This window comes from Pogoniulus pusillus, chromosome 32 (assembly GCF_015220805.1).
Source record: "Pogoniulus pusillus isolate bPogPus1 chromosome 32, bPogPus1.pri, whole genome shotgun sequence".
NCBI classification, from domain to species: domain Eukaryota; kingdom Metazoa; phylum Chordata; class Aves; order Piciformes; family Lybiidae; genus Pogoniulus; species Pogoniulus pusillus.
Window position 1 is genome coordinate 3036855 of NC_087295.1, and position 18355 is coordinate 3055209.

At 46.5% G+C, this 18355-nt stretch overlaps 1 protein-coding gene across 5 annotated transcripts in view; it reads right to left on the minus strand.

Annotated features, from left to right (window-relative positions):
* AOAH (acyloxyacyl hydrolase) overlaps nucleotides 1-18355 on the minus strand; it is a 97811-nt gene that overhangs the window by 17385 nt on the left and 62071 nt on the right. For 3 of the 5 annotated variants that reach the window (XM_064169729.1, XM_064169728.1, XM_064169727.1), the window contains exons 14-18: nucleotides 10295-10386; nucleotides 6363-6445; nucleotides 2817-2903; nucleotides 1971-2007; nucleotides 1104-1178 (exon numbers count right to left, since the gene is read on the minus strand). In XM_064169729.1, the coding sequence (XP_064025799.1) occupies nucleotides 1104-1178; nucleotides 1971-2007; nucleotides 2817-2903; nucleotides 6363-6445; nucleotides 10295-10386 (374 nt within the window). The remainder of the gene's footprint in view (nucleotides 1-1103; nucleotides 1179-1970; nucleotides 2008-2816; nucleotides 2904-6362; nucleotides 6446-10294; nucleotides 10387-18355) is intronic. The other 2 variants (XM_064169731.1, XM_064169730.1) reach the window with 1 other exon arrangement.

Below are 18355 nucleotides of genomic sequence, written 5' to 3' on the forward strand. Positions count from 1 at the left end.
GAAACACTGGCACTGGAACAAGGCTTTGGCTGAGAGCTGTGTCTCTGGTGTGCTCTCTTCCAAAGGTGCAATAGAGGATAAGGCCAGCAAGGCTCCAGCACTGCTCTTTAAAGCTGTCCTTGAAGAGGCCAAGGCCCTTGGATGCTCTGCATCCACCATGACCTCTGTGGGCACATCAGAGCCAGGGCACTGGACACTGGAAAAGATCTCTCTCTGCTGTCCATCCCACTCGATGGAAACAGTGTGGTGCCACAGAAGCTGCAGCTTCTCTCCTTGCTGGAGTTAAAGGGATCAGTACAGCCTGGCAGCCTCTTTTGATGCTGCAAATGTTTTGGCAGGAAACAGGCAGCAGAGGGAATCTGAGCAGACAAAAGCATCTCTGCCAGGTAATGGATGCTGAGATACAAAGACAGCAGAGTTTCAAGTAATAAATACTGGCTTGGAACATCCAAATTCTAGGATTCTAAAATGGGCAAGGCAATGCCAAACCCCTGCAAATTCCTGGAAAAGTCCTTTTTTACCTCAGGCAAGAGTAGAAAACAGTGTTAGAGGCAGGGGGAGTGATAGGAGTACCCTGCAGAATGAGGAATCAAACAAAAGGATAAGAGGTCTTGCAGGTATCAGGGCCACTTTGTACAGATCACAGAATCCACCAGGTTGGAAGAGAGCTCCAAGCTCACCCAGCCCAACCTAGCACCCAGCCCTGGCCAAGCAACCAGACCATGGCACTAAGTGCCCCAGCCAGGCTTGGCTTCAACACCTCCAGGCATGGTGACTCCACCACTTCCCTGGGCAGCCCATTCCAGTGGCAAACCTTTTTCTTTACTTAATTTCACCTGCTAAATAGAAGGACTTTAGTTGAGAGGTGCCACTGGTCCCTTTTTCACTGGCTTGGGAGAGAAAGACAAGCTCCAGACGAGGACTGGTAGGCAAGTAGGACAAACACAGAGGAGGCAACAACCAGAACCTTCAGCAGCAAGGTAGGAAGGAGACACAGACCAACAGCAAGGGCAAGCCAGCATGAGGAAGCCCCAAGCAATGAGCAGTACTTCAAAGAAATCAGATTTCTGATGCCCTGAATACCATCCTGGTTCCCACCTTACCCGTTGCAGACGTCGTTCCCAATCGTAGCATAGATGACTATGGCTGGATTGTCCAACAGCTGGTGTCTGGCCAAGCTGAAAGAGAAATGCATGGCAAAACACTCCCTCAGTGTCTGCATGTGTTCCTCTGTGACCTCAGCTAGATTGTATGGTCCTGCCCTGGCAGGGGGGGGTGGACTTGATGATCTCTTTGGGTCCCTTCCAGCCCCTGACATCCTGTGAATCACACAGCATGTTTGCTGTACTCAGCACTGCTCAGGCCACACTTTGAGTGCTGTGTCCAGTTCTGGGCTCCTCCACCGCAGAGAGATGTTGAGGTGCTGGAAGGTGTCCACAGGAGGGCGCCAAAGCTGGGGAGGGGCCTGGAGCACAGCCCTGTGAGGAGAGGCTGAGGGAGCTGGGGGGGTGCAGCCTGCAGCAGAGGAGGCTCAGGGCAGAGCTCATTGCTGGCTGCACCAGGGGAGGTTCAGGCTGGATGCTAGGAAATATTTCTGCACTGAAAGGGTTCTCAAATGTTGGAATGGTCTGCCCAAGGCAGTGCTGGAATCACCATCCCTGGGGGTGTTCAAGCAGCCTGTGGAGCTGGCACTTAGGGACATGGTTTAGTGTTGACCCTTCAGTGCTGGGTGGAAACTTGGACTGGATGAGCTTGGAGGTCTCTTCCAGATACATTCTGTGAACCTGTGACTTACACCAAAGAAGCAGGCAGCCCTCTGGAGCAGAGAAGGCCAAGGGAAGCTGTGCTTTTTAGGATGCCTATAGATAACACATTCCTTACAGTGCTATGTATGGGGTCTTTTTGAGAAGTAGCATTGCAGCAGTGCTTCCCCACCCCCAGTCAGCATTTCAGTCCCATTCCAGACTCACCTTTTTATTAAATAGAGGAGGTTTCCTGAAGAACCACCTGGGCACAGGGAGAGGGAAGGAGAGAAACAGGACAACATCACTACAGTGACCAACAGAACCAAGGGCAAAACTTAGCTTCATTTCATGTTTCCAAGCACCAACAGAACCAAGGGCAAAACTCAGCTTCATTTCATGTTTCCAAGCACCAACAGAACCAAGGGCAAAACTTAGCTTCATTTCATGTTTCCAAGCACCAACAGAACCAAGGGCAAAACTCAGCTTCATTTCATGTTTCCATGCACCAAGAGAACCAAGGGCAAAACTCAGCTTCATTTCATGTTTCCATGCACCAACAGAACCAAGGGCAAAACTTAGCTTCATTTCATGTTTCCAAGCACCAACAGAACCAAGGGCAAAACTTAGCTTCATTTCATGTTTCCATGCACCAAGAGAACCAAGGGCAAAACTCAGCTTCATTTCATGTTTCCAAGCACCAACAGAACCAAGGGCAAAACTTAGCTTCATTTCATGTTTCCATGCACCAAGAGAACCAAGGGCAAAACTCAGCTTCATTTCATGTTTCCAAGCACCAACAGAACCAAGGGCAAAACTTAGCTTCATTTCATGTTTCCATGCACCAAGAGAACCAAGGGCAAAACTCAGCTTCATTTCATATTTCCAAGCACCAACAGAACCAAGGGCAAAACTCAGCTTCATTTCATGTTTCCAAGCACCAACAGAACCAAGGGCAAAACTTAGCTTCATTTCATGTTTCCATGCACCAACAGAAGCAAGGGCAAAACTCAGCTTCATTTCATGTTTCCAAGCACTAAAAGTATTTAAAGTGAAAATGGAACTGCAAATTACCTCTGTAACCTTTGTGGGTGCTGGCACTAAGAAGCAAAGCCAGATCCAGGGACCTGTTACCTCTCACCTGAGTCCCACACTTTAGGGCTGCAGAGAATCAAACACTTTGAAGTGCTGAGCTGTTTGGATGTGGCTTTAAATCCAGATCTGGCAGCTTATCCCTGTCTGCTGAACACAGTAGTCTCTTGTAAACCAGCCAGCCTGACTTGTCAACAGTTGATCTACTTTTAACTTCCCCTGTGAGTGGCAAAGGGAACTGTTCTCACTCTTCTTTCTGAGACAGCAAGTGTCTCACAGCTATGCCACACTGGGACTGATTCAGGTCCTAAACATAGGCACCAAAGTGCCATTTGTGACATGGCAGAGCCCTTGCAGCAGGACTGGCAGATACAAAGCAGGATGCCTGAGAGACTGTGCACTTCTGGAGAGGCAGCTGGAAGTGGAAAACACACGGCAAAGCATCTGAAAGAGCTCTAGGCAGCAGTGTTTGCTCCTCTGCGTTCCTTGCTGCAGGCTTAGGGAAAAATAGCCTTAGGCCAACTGCAGCCTCTCCTCCCCACAACGAAGCAGCTCTGCATTTCAATGGGAATTCACCCAAATCATGGTCTCACTGAATGCTTTGGGTTGGGACCTTTAGAGGTCATCTGGTCCTACACTCCTGCAGTAACCAGGGACATCCTCAACCAGATCAGGTTGCATCATATGGAATGTTTCTGGGGATGGAGCTTCTACCACCTCACTGGACAGCCTGTGCCAGGGCTTTACCACTCTCACTGTAAGAAGGTTTATTCCTTGCATCTAGTCTAAACTTCCCCTCTTTTGATTTAAATCTATCACTTCTTGTCCTGTTGCAAGAGGACCCTGGAGATATAGGAACATATTGTCCCTATATCTTTCTTATAGATCCCCTTCAAGCACTGGAAGGCCATGAAAAGGTATCCCTGGAGACTTCTCCAGGGTGAAAAACCCCAACTCTCTCAGCCTTTCCTCACAGCAGAGGTGTTCCAGCCCTCTGATCATTTTTGTGGCTCTTCTCTGGACCTGTTCTTACAGCTCAGCTTAGAGTCACAGAATCACAGAACCAAGCAGGTTGGGAGAGAGCTCCAAGCTCAGCCAGTCCAACCTAGCACCCAGCCCTGGCCAAGCAACCAGACCATGGCACTAAGTGCCCCAGCCAGGCTTGGCTTCAACACCTCCAGCCACGGTGACTCCACCACCTCCCTGGGCAGCCCATTCCAATGCCAATCACTCTCTCTGCCAGGAACTTCCTAACAACATCCAGCCTAGATCTGCCCTGGCACAGCTTCAGACTCTGTCCCCTTGTTCTGTTGCTGGCTGCCTGGCAGCAGAGCCCAACCCCACCTGGCTACAGCCTCCCTTCAGGTAGTTGCAGGCAGCAATGAGCTCTGCCCTGAGCCTCCTCTGCTGCAGGCTGCACACCCCCAGCTCCCTCAGCCTCTCCTCACAGGGCTCTGCTCCAGGCCCCTCCCCAGCTTTGGCGCCCTCCTGTGGACACCTTCCAGCACCTCAACATCTCTCTTGAATTGAGGAGCCCAGAACTGGACACAGCACTCAAGGGGTGGCCTAAGCAGTGCTGAGCACAGGGGCAGAAGAAGCTCCCTTGTCCTGCTGCCCACACCATTTGTGATACAGTCCAAACAGTGAACTACCTGTGAATATCTCCTCCTCCAGGAAAAGAGCTGGCTGCACCCAAACACCTGGAAGCATCTACAACCTTCCATTTATGCCTCAGATGACAAAAGAACTCATGCATAAAGCTTTCTAGCAGCCTCTCAGAGGCTATGCACACAAAACTCAAATGCCCAGAGCACACAACTCAAACTCCATCACCTGTGGTGCAAGAGCAATAGAAAATGAGGAGCCAAAAAAAAAGGCCTCTTGCTTTGTTCAAGAGCAGACCAAGAGCTGTGACTGCAAAGAAAGTCACCTCCTGTCAAAGGACAGGGACAGGAACTTCAGAGAAGCAGACCCTGCAGTTTGTCCTGCCTTTTATTTCTCAGCATTTTAACTCTTTTCCTTTCTCTTGCTCTTTCTCCTCTTATGTAACACCCTCTCTACTCTTCCCTCAGCTCTGCCTTTGTCTCCCTCTTCTCCTCTTTCCCTCATTGTGCCTCTGAAGCTTTGTTTTGAGGAGCAAATCTTGCCCTCCCCGCAGCTCTCTGGGGGAAAACTTGTGGCCAGAACATCATTAAATCCCTGCTGGATTGGTACGGGGGAGAGATCTAAGAGCTAAACCCCTAAGGTAGCAGCACCACACTTTGCATTTTAATAGCAGTGCCTTTGTTATTACCACTCATGCCAGCTGCATATATCAAGGAACCCTTTATGATTGTAATAATCCAGTTCTTGCCAGCTCAGAATGGATCTGTCTCTCTGATGCTTCTCTCCTGAGGGCTGCTGTTTCATTCAAAATCAAGAAGCTCTTTTAGGCAGCATAAGAGTCCCACCAAATCCTTAGGAAATAAAGCTCTGGAACATAACTAACTGCCAGTTGATGGTGTTTTTTTTTTTTCCTGGCCCTTCTTCCAGTTAAGAGTTCAACATTCTTCTGTTAAGATATTTTCCTCCATGTCTGCCATGGGCTGAGGCTGCAGTTCCACCATAAATCAACTCCTGGGATGTCTAAGCATTAAAGCTGTATTTGCAAACCAGTAAGAATCATAGAAGCATAGAGTCAAAGGATCATGTTTCCTTCCTTGTCCTCTGGGCAATCTGTGCCACTGTTTCACCATTCAGGCTGGAGAAGAGGAGGCTCCCAGGTGACCTTCTTGTGGCCTTCCAGGATCTTACAAAAAACCTGGGGAGTGACTTTTCAGGATATCAGGGAGTGCCAGGACTGGGGGGAATGGAGCAAAGTTGGAGGTGGGGAGATTCAGACTGGAGGTGAGGAGGAAGTTGTTGAGCATGAGAGTGGTGAGAGGCTGGAATGGGTTGCCCAGGGAGGTGGCTGAGGCCCCATGGCTGGAGGTGTTTAAGGCCAGGCTGGCTGAGGCTGTGGGCAGCCTGCTCTAGGGTAGGGTGTTCCTGAGCATGGCAGGGGGCTTGGAACTGGCTGCTCCTTGTGGTCCCTCCCAACCCTGACTGATTCTATGATCCTCTGTGTCAACTTTGTTTTTACCTTGTATTTATTCTCAATCTCCCTGTTATTAGTTTAAAACCATCACAAATTGCTCTGTTACAATAAGTCCTGCTACAAAGATTGTTTCCTTCTTTTTCAGAGATCTCCTTTCAGTACAGAGGGCAGACCTCTCAGCCTTTCAACTCTCCCCTTTTGACCAGGATCTAACAACATTCCAGTGGGGCAGAGGAGTTTTTGGCCCGGTGGAAGTTCTTAGTTGGTGCATGGATAGAAGTGCTCGAGCCACACATCTCCCTGCTCAGAGCCAGAAGGAAAGGTGCTGAGTTAAGTAAGTGCTGCTCTCTGCTTCTGCACAAGACAGAGGTGCAGTTAGGGAGGGGGATCATTAATGCAGGCCCAGGGAGCAGCCTAGCAAGGCTCTGGAAGGGATAAAGAGGAGCCCATACCATTCTGGGAGATGTTCTGCAAGTCTCTGTGATTGCAGCGATTCCTCCTGCGTAAACGGAGATACAGAGAGTCCGTCCAGCCTCTGAAAGAAATGCAGAGCCACATGAGCTGCCACACTGCTCTCATCCTGATGGAGCCAGAGCTGATGCTCTAAGTCAAGCAATGAATCAAAGAAATCAGTGAATCAAAGGCTCAGTGAATCATAAAATCAAAGAATCAATGAATCCATGAATCACAGAATCACTGGATCATAGAATCCATGAATCACAGAATCAATGAATCACTGAATCAAAGGAACAATGAATCATAGAATCAATGAGTCAATGCATCAAAGAATCAATGAATCATAGAATCAAAGAATCAATGAGTCATAGAATCATATAACCAATAAATCAATGAATCACAGAATCAATGAGTCACTGAATCAAAGAATCAATGAGTCAATGAATCATATAATCAATGCATCATGGAAAGAAAGAATCAATGTGTCATAGAATCATATAATCAATAAATCAATTAATCATAGAATCAATGAGTCAATGCATCAAAGAATCAATGAATCATAGAATCAAAGAATCAATGAGTCATAGAATCAAAGAATCAATGAGTCATAGAATCACAGAATCAATGAGTCACAGAATCACAGAATCAATGAGTCACTGAATCATATAATCAATGCATCATGGAAAGAAAGAATCAATGTGTCATAGAATCATATAATCAATAAATCAATGAATCATAGAATCAATGAGTCACTGAATCAAAGAATTATAGAATCAATGAGTCAATGAATCATATAATCAATGCATCATGAAATCAAAGAATCTATGAGACATGGAATCATATAATCAATAAATCAATGAATCATATAATCAATGAGTCATAGAATCAAACAGAGTCATAGAATCATATAATCAATAAATCAATGAATTATAGAGTCAATGAGTCACTGAATCAATTAATTGTATAATCAATGAGTCATAGAATTATATAATCAATAAATCAATGAGTCAATGAATCATAGAATTAATGAGTCAATGAATCAATCATAGAATCATACAATCAAAATAGCAAAGAATCAATGAATCATAGAATCATAAAATAAATGAATCAAAGAATCAGTGAATCACAGAATCAATAAATCAATGAGTCATAGATTCAAAGAATCATGGAAACATAGAATCAATGAATTGATGAATCACAGAATGGTCTGTATTGGAAGGGACCTCCAAAGCTCATCGAGTCCAACTCCTCTGCAATCAGCAGGGACATCCTCCACTAGATCAGGTTGTCCAGAGCCCTCTTGTGCCTCAATGGAGAATATCTCCAGGGATGGGGCCCCAACCACCTCTGTGGGCAACCTGTTCCAGTGTTTCACCACCCTAATGATGCAGAACTTGTTCCTAACATCCAATCTAAATCTTCTCTTCACTGGTTTGAAGCTATTGCCCCTCCTCCTGCCACTGCAGGCCCTTGCAAACAGTCTCTCTCCAGCCTTCTTGAAGCATATTCTCATCTCTGCACAGCTCTGTGCCCCAGTTATTCATATATACTTTTTATATTTCACCCTGTCTCCTCTTTGTGGCCATAAATCTTCTCCATCTCAGGCCACTGTAGCCCAAAATGGAAGCCAAATTGTCCTTTCAGACACTACAAACTGATGGAGAGTTTCTCTGAAATGGTTCCTTTTTCTATGCTGCTCTCTCAGAGGAGGTTGTTAAAAGAGTCCTTTTTGTTACACATCATTTATCAACATGACCCTGTTGATTGCTCACTAATTGACTTCTCAATGGGTTGTTATGGAACAGTAAATAAAGGAGCAGAAATATTGGCAGAGCATTTGTTTTCCCAGCACCATGGATCTTGGATGGACTGAGCTGAAAACAGGTTATGCTTGATTGTGGTTAGGCCTCTCCTTCACTCTCTACTGCTGAAGGAAATGAAAATGCAGCTGAAAAGGGTAACAGCCTGCAAGGAAGCTGAGGAGAAGACCATTGCACCACTCATGACTACATCATCATCATCATCATCATCATCACCTCCATCAGGGCTGCTGATTTTCAGTTTGAATGTAGACACCAAATGAATCAGATAACACAGAGCTGTTGGAGCAAGTCAGGAGGAGGGCCACAAAGATGATGCAAGGGCTCCAACACCTCTGTTGTGAGGACAGGCTGAGGGTGCTGGAGGAAGCAAAGAGTATGGTGCAAGAGAGATTTTTTTCCTGGAAAAAAGAGTATATTCTGCCAGATTGCCATCCTGTTGGTAGAGAACCTCTTCAGCCTTAACTCATATTGGGTTTGGAAGCATTAATGACTTAGATATACAACATACAAAGGATCTGTAGGCACTGCTAGTTATTGCCTGCTTCAGTTCTGGCAGGAGTTAAGAGTCTCTTAATGCTGGCCAGAAAGATGATTTTAAAACAAATCTGCTTGTTTTCTACCCTTTACAGTTACAACTGCAGGCAATTCAAGCTGTTTTGTGTTTGGACTTTGGTTCTCATCCCTTCTTTCTTTTCCATCTCCCCTTCCCCCTGCACATGAGCTGAGGTAACACAGCAAATCAGGTTGCAGCTGCTTCCAAATCCTCCTTTTGCTACTCCACTCTCTATATATGGGAAAAAAAGACTGTCCAAGAGAGGGATCATGATGAATTAACCCTGGGGTTGCAACTTATCCCACTGTTTCAGCAGCAAAAAGGGAAAGAGAAGGAAGAGGGAAAGAGAAAGAAAGCCTAAGATGAGAGAAATGCTGATTTTGGGTTTGTTTTAGTAAGGTTCCTCTTTTCCCAACACAGAAGTTGGAGCAAAGTTTTGTTGTTGTTTTACTTCTTCAGAGCTTTCCCCTTCTAAATTCTAGTTTGAGCAGCTCTAAAGCCTACCCTGACTTTCAGGAAGACTGGGCAAGAGTATTGTGCATTGTTCATATGTCTAAAAGCCTTTTTAAATCCCTGGATCCAGTGGTGCTTGTGGTTTTAGTAGGAGCAGAAGCAGAGCTAAGTAGCATTTCTTTTCTTCTCCTTTCAAACTGTTTGGTTTTCTTCTTGAGGGACCTTGAGACTTGCTGTTGACTCTGCCTGTTCTGCAGAGTCCAAGGGCATGAGATTTAACAAGGCTGAGTTCTACACTTCGGCCACAACAACCCCCAGCAGCACTACAGGCTGAGGACAGAGTGGCTGAGAGCAGCCAGGCAGAGAGGGACCTGGGGGTGATGATAGACAGTAGCTGAACATGACCCAGCAGCATGCCCAAGTAGCCAAGAATGCCACTGGCATTCTGGCTTGTATGAGGAATAGTTTGGCCAGCAGGACCAGGAAGTCCTTCTGCCCCTATACTGGCACTGGTGAGACCTCACCTACGTACTGTGTCCAGTTCTGGGCCCCTCAATGTAAGAAATATGCTGAGGTGCTTGAAATCTGTTGAAAGATGCTTGAAAGATAATGAAAGATGCTTGAAATCTGTTGAGGTGCTTGATGTTGAGGTGTCCAGAGAAGAGCATCAAGGCTGGTGAGGGAGCTGGAGCACAGTCCTAGGAGGAGCAGCTGAGGGAGCTGAGGGTGTGCAGCCTGCAGAAGAGGAGGCTCAGGGCAGAGCTCATTGCTGGCTACAGCTACCTGAAGGGAGGCTGTAGCCAGGTGGGGTTGGGCTCTTCTCCTAGTCACCCAGTGACACAACAAGAGGACAGAGTCTCAAACTGTGCCAGGGCATGTTTAGGCTGGATGTTAGGAGGAAGTCGTTGGCAGAGAGAGTGATTGGCATTGGAATGGGCTGCCCAGGGAGGTGGTGGAGTCACCAACCCTGAAAGTGTTTAAAAACAGACTGGATGGGGTATTTAGTGCCATGGTTTAGTTGATTCAATCATGTTGGTGCTAGGTTAGACTCGATGGTCTCAGAGGTCTTTCCCAACCTGAGTGATTCTGTGACTCTTACCCGATGGTGGAGTTGAGAAATCCAGTGATCTCTGAGAACTGGGGCCAGTCAAGCTCATCACTGAAAGCCACTGGCAGATTGGCAAAGGATTTCTGAAAGAGAAATGTTTCAATCAACATGGTTTCAGCCTTACAGGTGCAAAAATAGCCTTTCAGCACACTCCAGTGCTTCTTAGCTGGAGCATCAGCCTGACAGTGGCAGTTGTAGTTGTGGCAATAATGATTTATGCATGCACTTAGGGAAGCTGACTCCTGTGAGATGGACAGAAGAAAGAGAAGCACAAGTAGAGTCTGGAGCTGATTGCTATAGGATGGGCTGGTTCAGGGACAGAGGAAAGAGAAGCAGAAGCAGAGTCTGGAGTTGATTGGTATAAGATGGGCTGGTTGAGGGACAGAGGAAAGAGAAGCAGAAGTGGAGTCTGGAGTTGATTGCTGTAAGATGGGCTAGTTGAGGGACAGAGGAAAGAGAAGCAGAAGTGGAGTCTGGAGTTGATTGGTATAAGATGGGCTGGTTGAGGGACAGAGGAAAGAGAAGCAGAAGTGGAGTCTGGAGTTGATTGCTGTAAGATGGGCTAGTTGAGGGACAGAGGAAAGAGAAGCAGAAGCAGAGTCTGGAGTTGACTGCTATAAGATGGGCTGGTTGAGGGACAGAGGAAAGAGAAGCAGAAGTGGAGTCTGGAGTTGATTGGTATAAGATGGGCTGGTTGAGGGACAGAGGAAAGAGAAGCAGAAGTGGAGTCTGGAGTTGATTGCTATAAGATGGGCTGGTTGAGGGACAGAGGAAAGAGAAGCAGAAGTGGAGTCTGGAGTTGATTGCTATAAGATGGGCTGGTTGAGGGACAGAGGAAAGAGAAGCAGAAGTGGAGTCTGGAGTTGACTCCTGTGAGATGGACAGAGGAAAGAGAAGCAGAAATGGTCTCTGGTGTTGATTCCTGCAGGAGGGGCTTGTCAAGGGACAGAGGAAAGAGAAGCAGAAGTGATACCTGAAAACCACCTCTCCTGGCACCCCTTCATTCTGAAAGAGGCCAAAGTGCATACCTCAAGTGCAGACCACCAAGGTGGTATCTGCCCACCCACAGGTGGGCACAGGAAGAGATGGCAGAGTGATGTTCCCACTGCGCACGACAGAGAGATTGTGGGAAACTCACTTGAAGATCCCTTACCCTCTCCAGTAGGACTCAAAAATCTCTGCCTGATGCTCACTGCAGTTTTCAGTGATGTTGTTGAAGCCACAGAGTCAGAAAGGTCCCTGAGCATGGCAGGGGCCAAAACACAGATTCTACCATAGTCTTCCCACACAAAGAGCTGCAACTTTTACCCTCCTCTGCTTTTGCTGGTAGCAATCCCTGATGCTCTATTCAAACAACTGCCTCTGCAAAAGCCCCCATGCAACAGCCTCCAAACACAGTGCCCTTGTTTGTTTCCACTATGATCCCTGGACCTGCCAAAACTCAGGAAAGATGAGGGCAAAAAGGCCTCGAGGTATTGCACCACCTCAGAAGGATGAGAACATGGAGTAGAGTTTCAGCTCCTCCTCATCTGGGCTATGCTCACAAAGACAGATGCATAAATCCAGTGTGCTCACACTGAGAAACTGCTGACACAAAAAGGAGAGAAGGGCAATAACAAAAAGAAGGTCAAAACATAAAATCAAACTTACAGGCTGCTTTAGCCCCTGTAATTTATGAGCTTCATTTTCTTCACAGAGAATTGTGGGGCTTTCTGAAGCCCTCTCTCCTATCAGCAGCAAGCAGGTGGGGAATTCTTTCTTCACAAGGGTCAGAGGTAACTTGAGAAGCCACAGAGCAGCTAAGTCTTGCAGCCCCACTCCCAGAAAATGATCCTTTAGGCAAATGGGAGTTATGCTTCAGTATATGCCTCAGGTCTTGGCTGAGAGACAAAAGGGGAGGAGAGAAAAGAAGGGTTGGAGCAGGGAAGAAATCCTGAAGCCAAGCCCTAAGCAGCCTAATGCACAGCAGGTGCCAGTTTAAAGCATGTAAGAGCATTATTTGACCTACTTAGAGTAGATCTGCATTAGTCACTGAGGTGAAAATGTGTCAGGATTAATTATCCTTCAGTTACTTCTCTCATATCTATACATACAGACATCTCTCTATCCATCCTTGTACATATCTCCATCTTTATCTATCTATATATCTATCTAGCCAAGTGTGCAGATGGCACCAAGCTGTGTGGTACAGTTGAAATGCTAGAGGGCAGGGATCCATCCAGGGAGACCTGGACAGGCTGGAGACATGTGCCCAGGCCAATATCATCACATTCAACAAGGCCAAGTGCTGCAGCAAGAGCAGTGTGGCCAGCAGGGCAAGAGAGGTTGTGCAGCCTGCAGAAGAGGAGGCTCAGGGCAGACCTCTTTGCAGTCTACAACTACCTGAAGGGAGGCTGTAGCCAGGTGGGGTTGGGCTCTTCTGCCAAGTAACCAGAAACAGAAGAAGGGGACACAGTCTCAAGCTATGCCAGGGGAGGCCTGGATGTTAGGAGGAAGTTGTTTGCAGAGAGAGTGATTGGCATTGGAATGGGCTGCCCAGGGAGGTGGTGGAGTCTCTGTGGCTGGAGGTGTTGAAGCCAAGCCTGGCTGGGGCACTTAGTGCCATGGTCTGGTTGACTGGACAGGGCTAGGTTGGACTGGCTGAGCTTGGAGCTCTCTTCCAACCTGGTTGATTCTATGATATCTATAACATATAGATCTCTTAATCAGTATAGATACCCTAGGTATCTACAGATATCTATAGCATAACTACATCATATCTATATCATAGAGATCTCTTCATTGATATATCACAGATATCTATATCATATCACATAGATCTCTTCATCAATATAGATACCCTAGGTATCTATAGATAGCTATATCATAACTATATCATATCTATATCATATAGACCTCTTCACTGAGATAGCTATTATAGATATCTATATCATAACCATATCATATCTACATCATATAGATCTCTTCATTGATATAGCTATTACAGATATCTATAGATAGCTATATCATAACCATATCATAACCATATCATATAGATCTCTTCATTGATATAGCTATTACAGATATCTATAGATAGCTATATCATAACCATATCATATAGATCTCTTCATTGATATAGATATTACAGATATCTATAGATAGCTATATCATAACCATATCATATCTATATCATATAGATCTCTTCATTGATATAGCTATTACAGATATCTATAGATAGCTATATCATAACCATATCATATAGATCTCTTCATTGATATAGCTATTACAGATATCTATAGATAGCTATATCATAACCATATCATATCTATATCATATAGATCTCTTCATTGATATATCACAGATATCTATAGATATCCATACCACAACTATACCATTTCTCTATCATCTAGATATCTATGATATCTATACCAATGAAGAGATCTATATGATACAGATGTCACAGAATCAACCAGGTTGCAAGAGACCTCCAAGCTCATCCAGTCCAACCTAGCACCCAGCCCTGGCCAGTATCTGTATATCTCTACCTCTATCTATCAATCCTTGTGTATATCTATATCTTTAATATATATAAACAATATTCATTAATCTATTTATTTAGAGACTGCAAGGAGCTTCCAAATCCTCCTCCAAATCTGAGAGGTTTGTGTGCAAGCCAGCACTTAATCCAAGGGCACAGCCATGGACAGAAGCAGAATGGTACAGCATGGCTTGGCCATTTGCAGTGTTTCCCTCTCCTATAGCTTTGAATCCAACTGAACCAATAACAGATTTGATCTCTTTTAAGTCACAGCAAGAGGACACAAGAGGACAAAGTCACAGCACACAAGAGGACAAAGAGAGCCCCAAAGTGCTGATGTCCTTTTAAAACAAACCCTTCTATCACCCACTCGCTCATCATCTCCCCTGAGCACTCCAACATTTTCACTGGATGGGTTCCAAGAAATGTTAACTATTTGGGTTTGTGAGGTGGGTTTTTTTTTTGGTCTCCCTGCAAATCTGCTTCCAACATGAATTAGGCAAGCTGCAAATGTGATTTGGAAAGGAACAGATCAGCCCAGAATTCCAGTTCACGTTTGAAGCCTTTAGCAAACTGACACTGTTCCAGCAAACCTCTCACTGCCACAGGCTTCTGAAGAGACTTCAGGGCCAAAGAGTGGAGCTGAGGAGTTCATGGAAAGATCCAGATGAGTGCTAGACCTTGAGCTCTGCAGGGATGGAGTCTGGAAAGCGTGGCCTAGCAAGCTGCCTTTGGCAAGTGTGTCCACCTCTAGAGGTGGATTCTCTTTGACTTTTAGGTTTAACACTCTTCTGAGCACAGCTTTGTTTAAATACCATTCTCTAGACTGTTCTGGCTGAGAAACCATGCTTCAGCCTACGTGCCAGATTTTAGCACAGAATGATTGCAAAGTTACCCCAGCCTAGCTTCAAATGCCATATTTTAGCCTCAAATGCTCTAGATGGAGAAGAGAAGGCTCTGGGGAGACCTAATAATGACCTTCCAGTACCTGAAGGGAGCTTACAAGAAGGCTGCAGAGGAACTGCTTACAAAGCCCTGTAGGAATAGGACAAGGGGCAATGGTTTCAAACGGGAGAATAGATTTAGATTGGATGTTAGAAACAAGTTCTGCACCATGAGGGTGGTGGAACACTGGAACAGGTTGCCCAGAGAGCTGGGTGAGGTCCCATCCCTGGAGATATTCAAGATGAGGCCCAACAACCTGATCTAATTGAAGATGTCCCTGCTTACAGCAGAGCACATGACCTTTGGAGGTCCCTTCCAACTCAGACCATTCTATGATTCTATGAGACTCATTTCAAAGGAACATCCTCACCTCCTAAATGGGTCCTAGCTTAAAATCCATCTCCCTGAATCCTTCCACTTCCCTTGCACTGGGCAGCCAGAACCATACCTTGAAATCCATCTCCCTAAATCCTTCCACTTCTCTTGCACTGGGCAGCCAGAGCCATACCTTGAAATCCATCTCCCTGAATCCTTCCACTTCCCTTGCACTGGGCAGCCAGAGCCATACCTTGAAATCCATCTCCCTGAATCCTTCCACTTCCCTTGCACTGGGCAGCCAGAGCCATGCCTTGAAATCCACCACCCTGAATCCTTCCACTTCCTTTGCACTGGGCAGCCAAAGCCATGCCTTGAAATCCACCACCCTGAATCCTTCCACTTCCCTTGCACTGGGCAGCCAGAGCCATGCCTTGAAATCCACCACCCTGAATCCTTCCACTTCCCTTGCACTGGGCAGCCAAAGCCATGCCTTGAAATCCATCTCCCTGAATCCTTCCTCTTCCCTTGCACTGGGCAGCCAAAGCCATGCCTTGAAATCCATCTCCCTGAATCCTTCCACTTCCCTTGCACTGGGCAGCCAAAGCCATGCCTTGAAATCCATCTCCCTGAATCCTTCCTCTTCCCTTGCACTGGGCAGCCAAAGCCATGCCTTGAAATCCATCTCCCTGAATCCTTCCTCTTCCCTTGCACTGGGCAGCCAAAGCCATGCCTTGAAATCCATCTCCCTGAATCCTTCCTCTTCCCTTGCACTGGGCAGCCAAAGCCATGCCTTGAAATCCACCTCCCTGAATCCTTCCACTTCCCTTGCACTGGGCAGCCAAAGCCATGCCTTGAAATCCATCTCCCTGAATCCTTCCTCTTCCCTTGCACTGGGCAGCCAAAGCCATGCCTTGAAATCCACCTCCCTGAATCCTTCCACTTCCCTTGCACTGGCACACAGCCATGGCTGATGCTAAAGGCACACTCACCAAGCTGCACTGCACCACATTAGCTTAAACAGAAGGTGTTTTGGGCAGAAGACTTTCAAAGTCAGGTCACAAAAGAGGACTGGAAGCCTAACACTTGTAGAATCATTTAGAAATGGATCCTACATGGATTGGTTGGTTGCAGAAATCCTGAGAGCACTCCAGTGTCCCTTAAGCTGAAGGGGAACTGAATCTTTGCTTTGATACTGACTTCAGTGACATGCAAATCTACTTTCTTACTCTAGGTATGCAAACAAGCAAGCCTTAGAGCTCTTGAGGCAGGCACAGCCTCTCTTCTTCAAAAGGCAGCCTTGGCATTTCCACACTGTGAAGCTGCTAGGGCCATAGGTTTGAAATTAGCAACACTGTGCCCTTACTCCTCACCCCCCTCACATGCAGCATCTTAGTCACTACAGTAACAGCTGTCTGCAGCTCTCTGAATTCAGAGGGAAGATGGAGAATGTTTTTTAACAGGATTTGCAGGGATCAAACTCTAAGTTTCCTCTAGTGGTTCAAAAAGAGAGGTCAGTGGGGTATGAATTTGGGACATCCTGGACCCACATTAAAGGAAGAGCTGAATTCTTTGAATAGTAACTATCAAGCACAAAACAATAAACTGAGACTCCCTCGAGTTTGTGGGCAGGTAAAAAGATATTTACTGGATTACAGAGAGCTGTGGGACTTATTTTTCTCTTTATCCAGCATGAAATAGAGATCCCAGAGTGTTCAAATGCATCTCCCTAGAAAGGGAATGATTTTCAGACCATTTCTAACCACACTGCTTTTATCTCCAGGTAAAACTGTCTCTAAAATGAGATTTAAAATGAAATCAAAACAAAACCAAGTTCCTACCCCAGACATATAACTGGGGGGGGGGGTGGGGGAAATGCTGCATTTAGTAGTTGTTTGGAAGTCAGTTGTAAGCAGATGGATAGAGCAGCAGGAGCACAATAGCCACTGCTAGACACATCAATGTTTTCAGCAGCAGTTTAGTGCAAAACCCCATTTACCACACTAAACCAACCCCCACCACCCCATTGATTTAAAACCCCAGCATTTCTTCTGCTTTGCTAAGCCTCACCAACTGCAGATCTACCTCAGTTTTTAGTGTCTGACATGGACAGACTTTCTTTTCAGCAAGGGCTGAGCTCAATGGCCTGGCTCAGGAGCAGTGTAGCCAGCAGGGCAAGGGAGGTTATTCTGCCCCTGTGCTCAGCACTGCTCAGGCCACCCCTGGAGTGCCTTGTCCAGTTCTGGGCTCCTCCATTCAAGAGAGATGTTGAGGTGCTGGAAGGTGTTGAGAGAAGGGCAGCAAGGCTGGGGAGGGGCCTGGAGCAGAGCCCTGTGAGGAGAGGCTGAGGGAGCTGGGGGTGTTTAGTTGGGAGAAGAAAAGACTGAGAGGGGATTTAATCAATGTCCATAAACATCTGAGGGCTGTAAGGGGACACACACACATGACACAGGCTCTGCTCACTGCTCCCTGGGATAGCACAAGCAGCAATGGATGGAAGCTGCAGCACAGGAGGTTCCAGCTCAACACAAGGGGGAACTTCTTGACTGGAAGGGTCCCAGAGCCCTGGCACAGGCTGCCCAGAGAGGTTGTGGAGTCTCCTTCTGTGGAGCCTTTCCAGGCCTGTCTGGATGTGTTCCTGTGTGACCTGAGCTAGATTGTGTGGTCCTGATCTGGCAGGGGGGGTGGACTTGATCTCTTTGGGTCCTTCCCAATCTATAATGTCCTGTGAGCCTGAAATCACCCTCACAAGGAAGGACTTTTCCCTTCTGTTCGGATGGAAGCTCTTGGATTGCAGTTTGTGCCCATTGCCCCTTGTCCTGTCGCTCTGCACAGGTGAAAAGAACCTGGCCCCATCCTCTTGACACCTGCCTTGTAGATGTTGCTAAGCACTGATAAGCTCAACTCTGTCTTTTCCAGCCTCTCCAGCCTTAGACTTCTCAACCTTTCATTGTAAGAGAGATGTTCCAGCCCCCTCATCATCTTCATAGCTCACTGCTGGACTCCCACTGACAGTTCTTTGCCTTTCTTGAACTCTAGAGCCCAGAACTGGGTACAGTACTCCAGATGTGGCCTCAGTAGGGCAGAGCAGAGGGGAAGAAAAACTTCCCTTGACTCTTCCTAATGCACCTGGGGATAACATTGACCTTCTTTGCTATATGGGCACATTGCTGGCTCACGATGAACTCGTTGCTCATCAGGACTGCCAAGCCCTTCTGTGCAGCATCACCCAGCAGGTTATTGCTTTGTGAGAGACCAGTGATGAGAGGACAGAA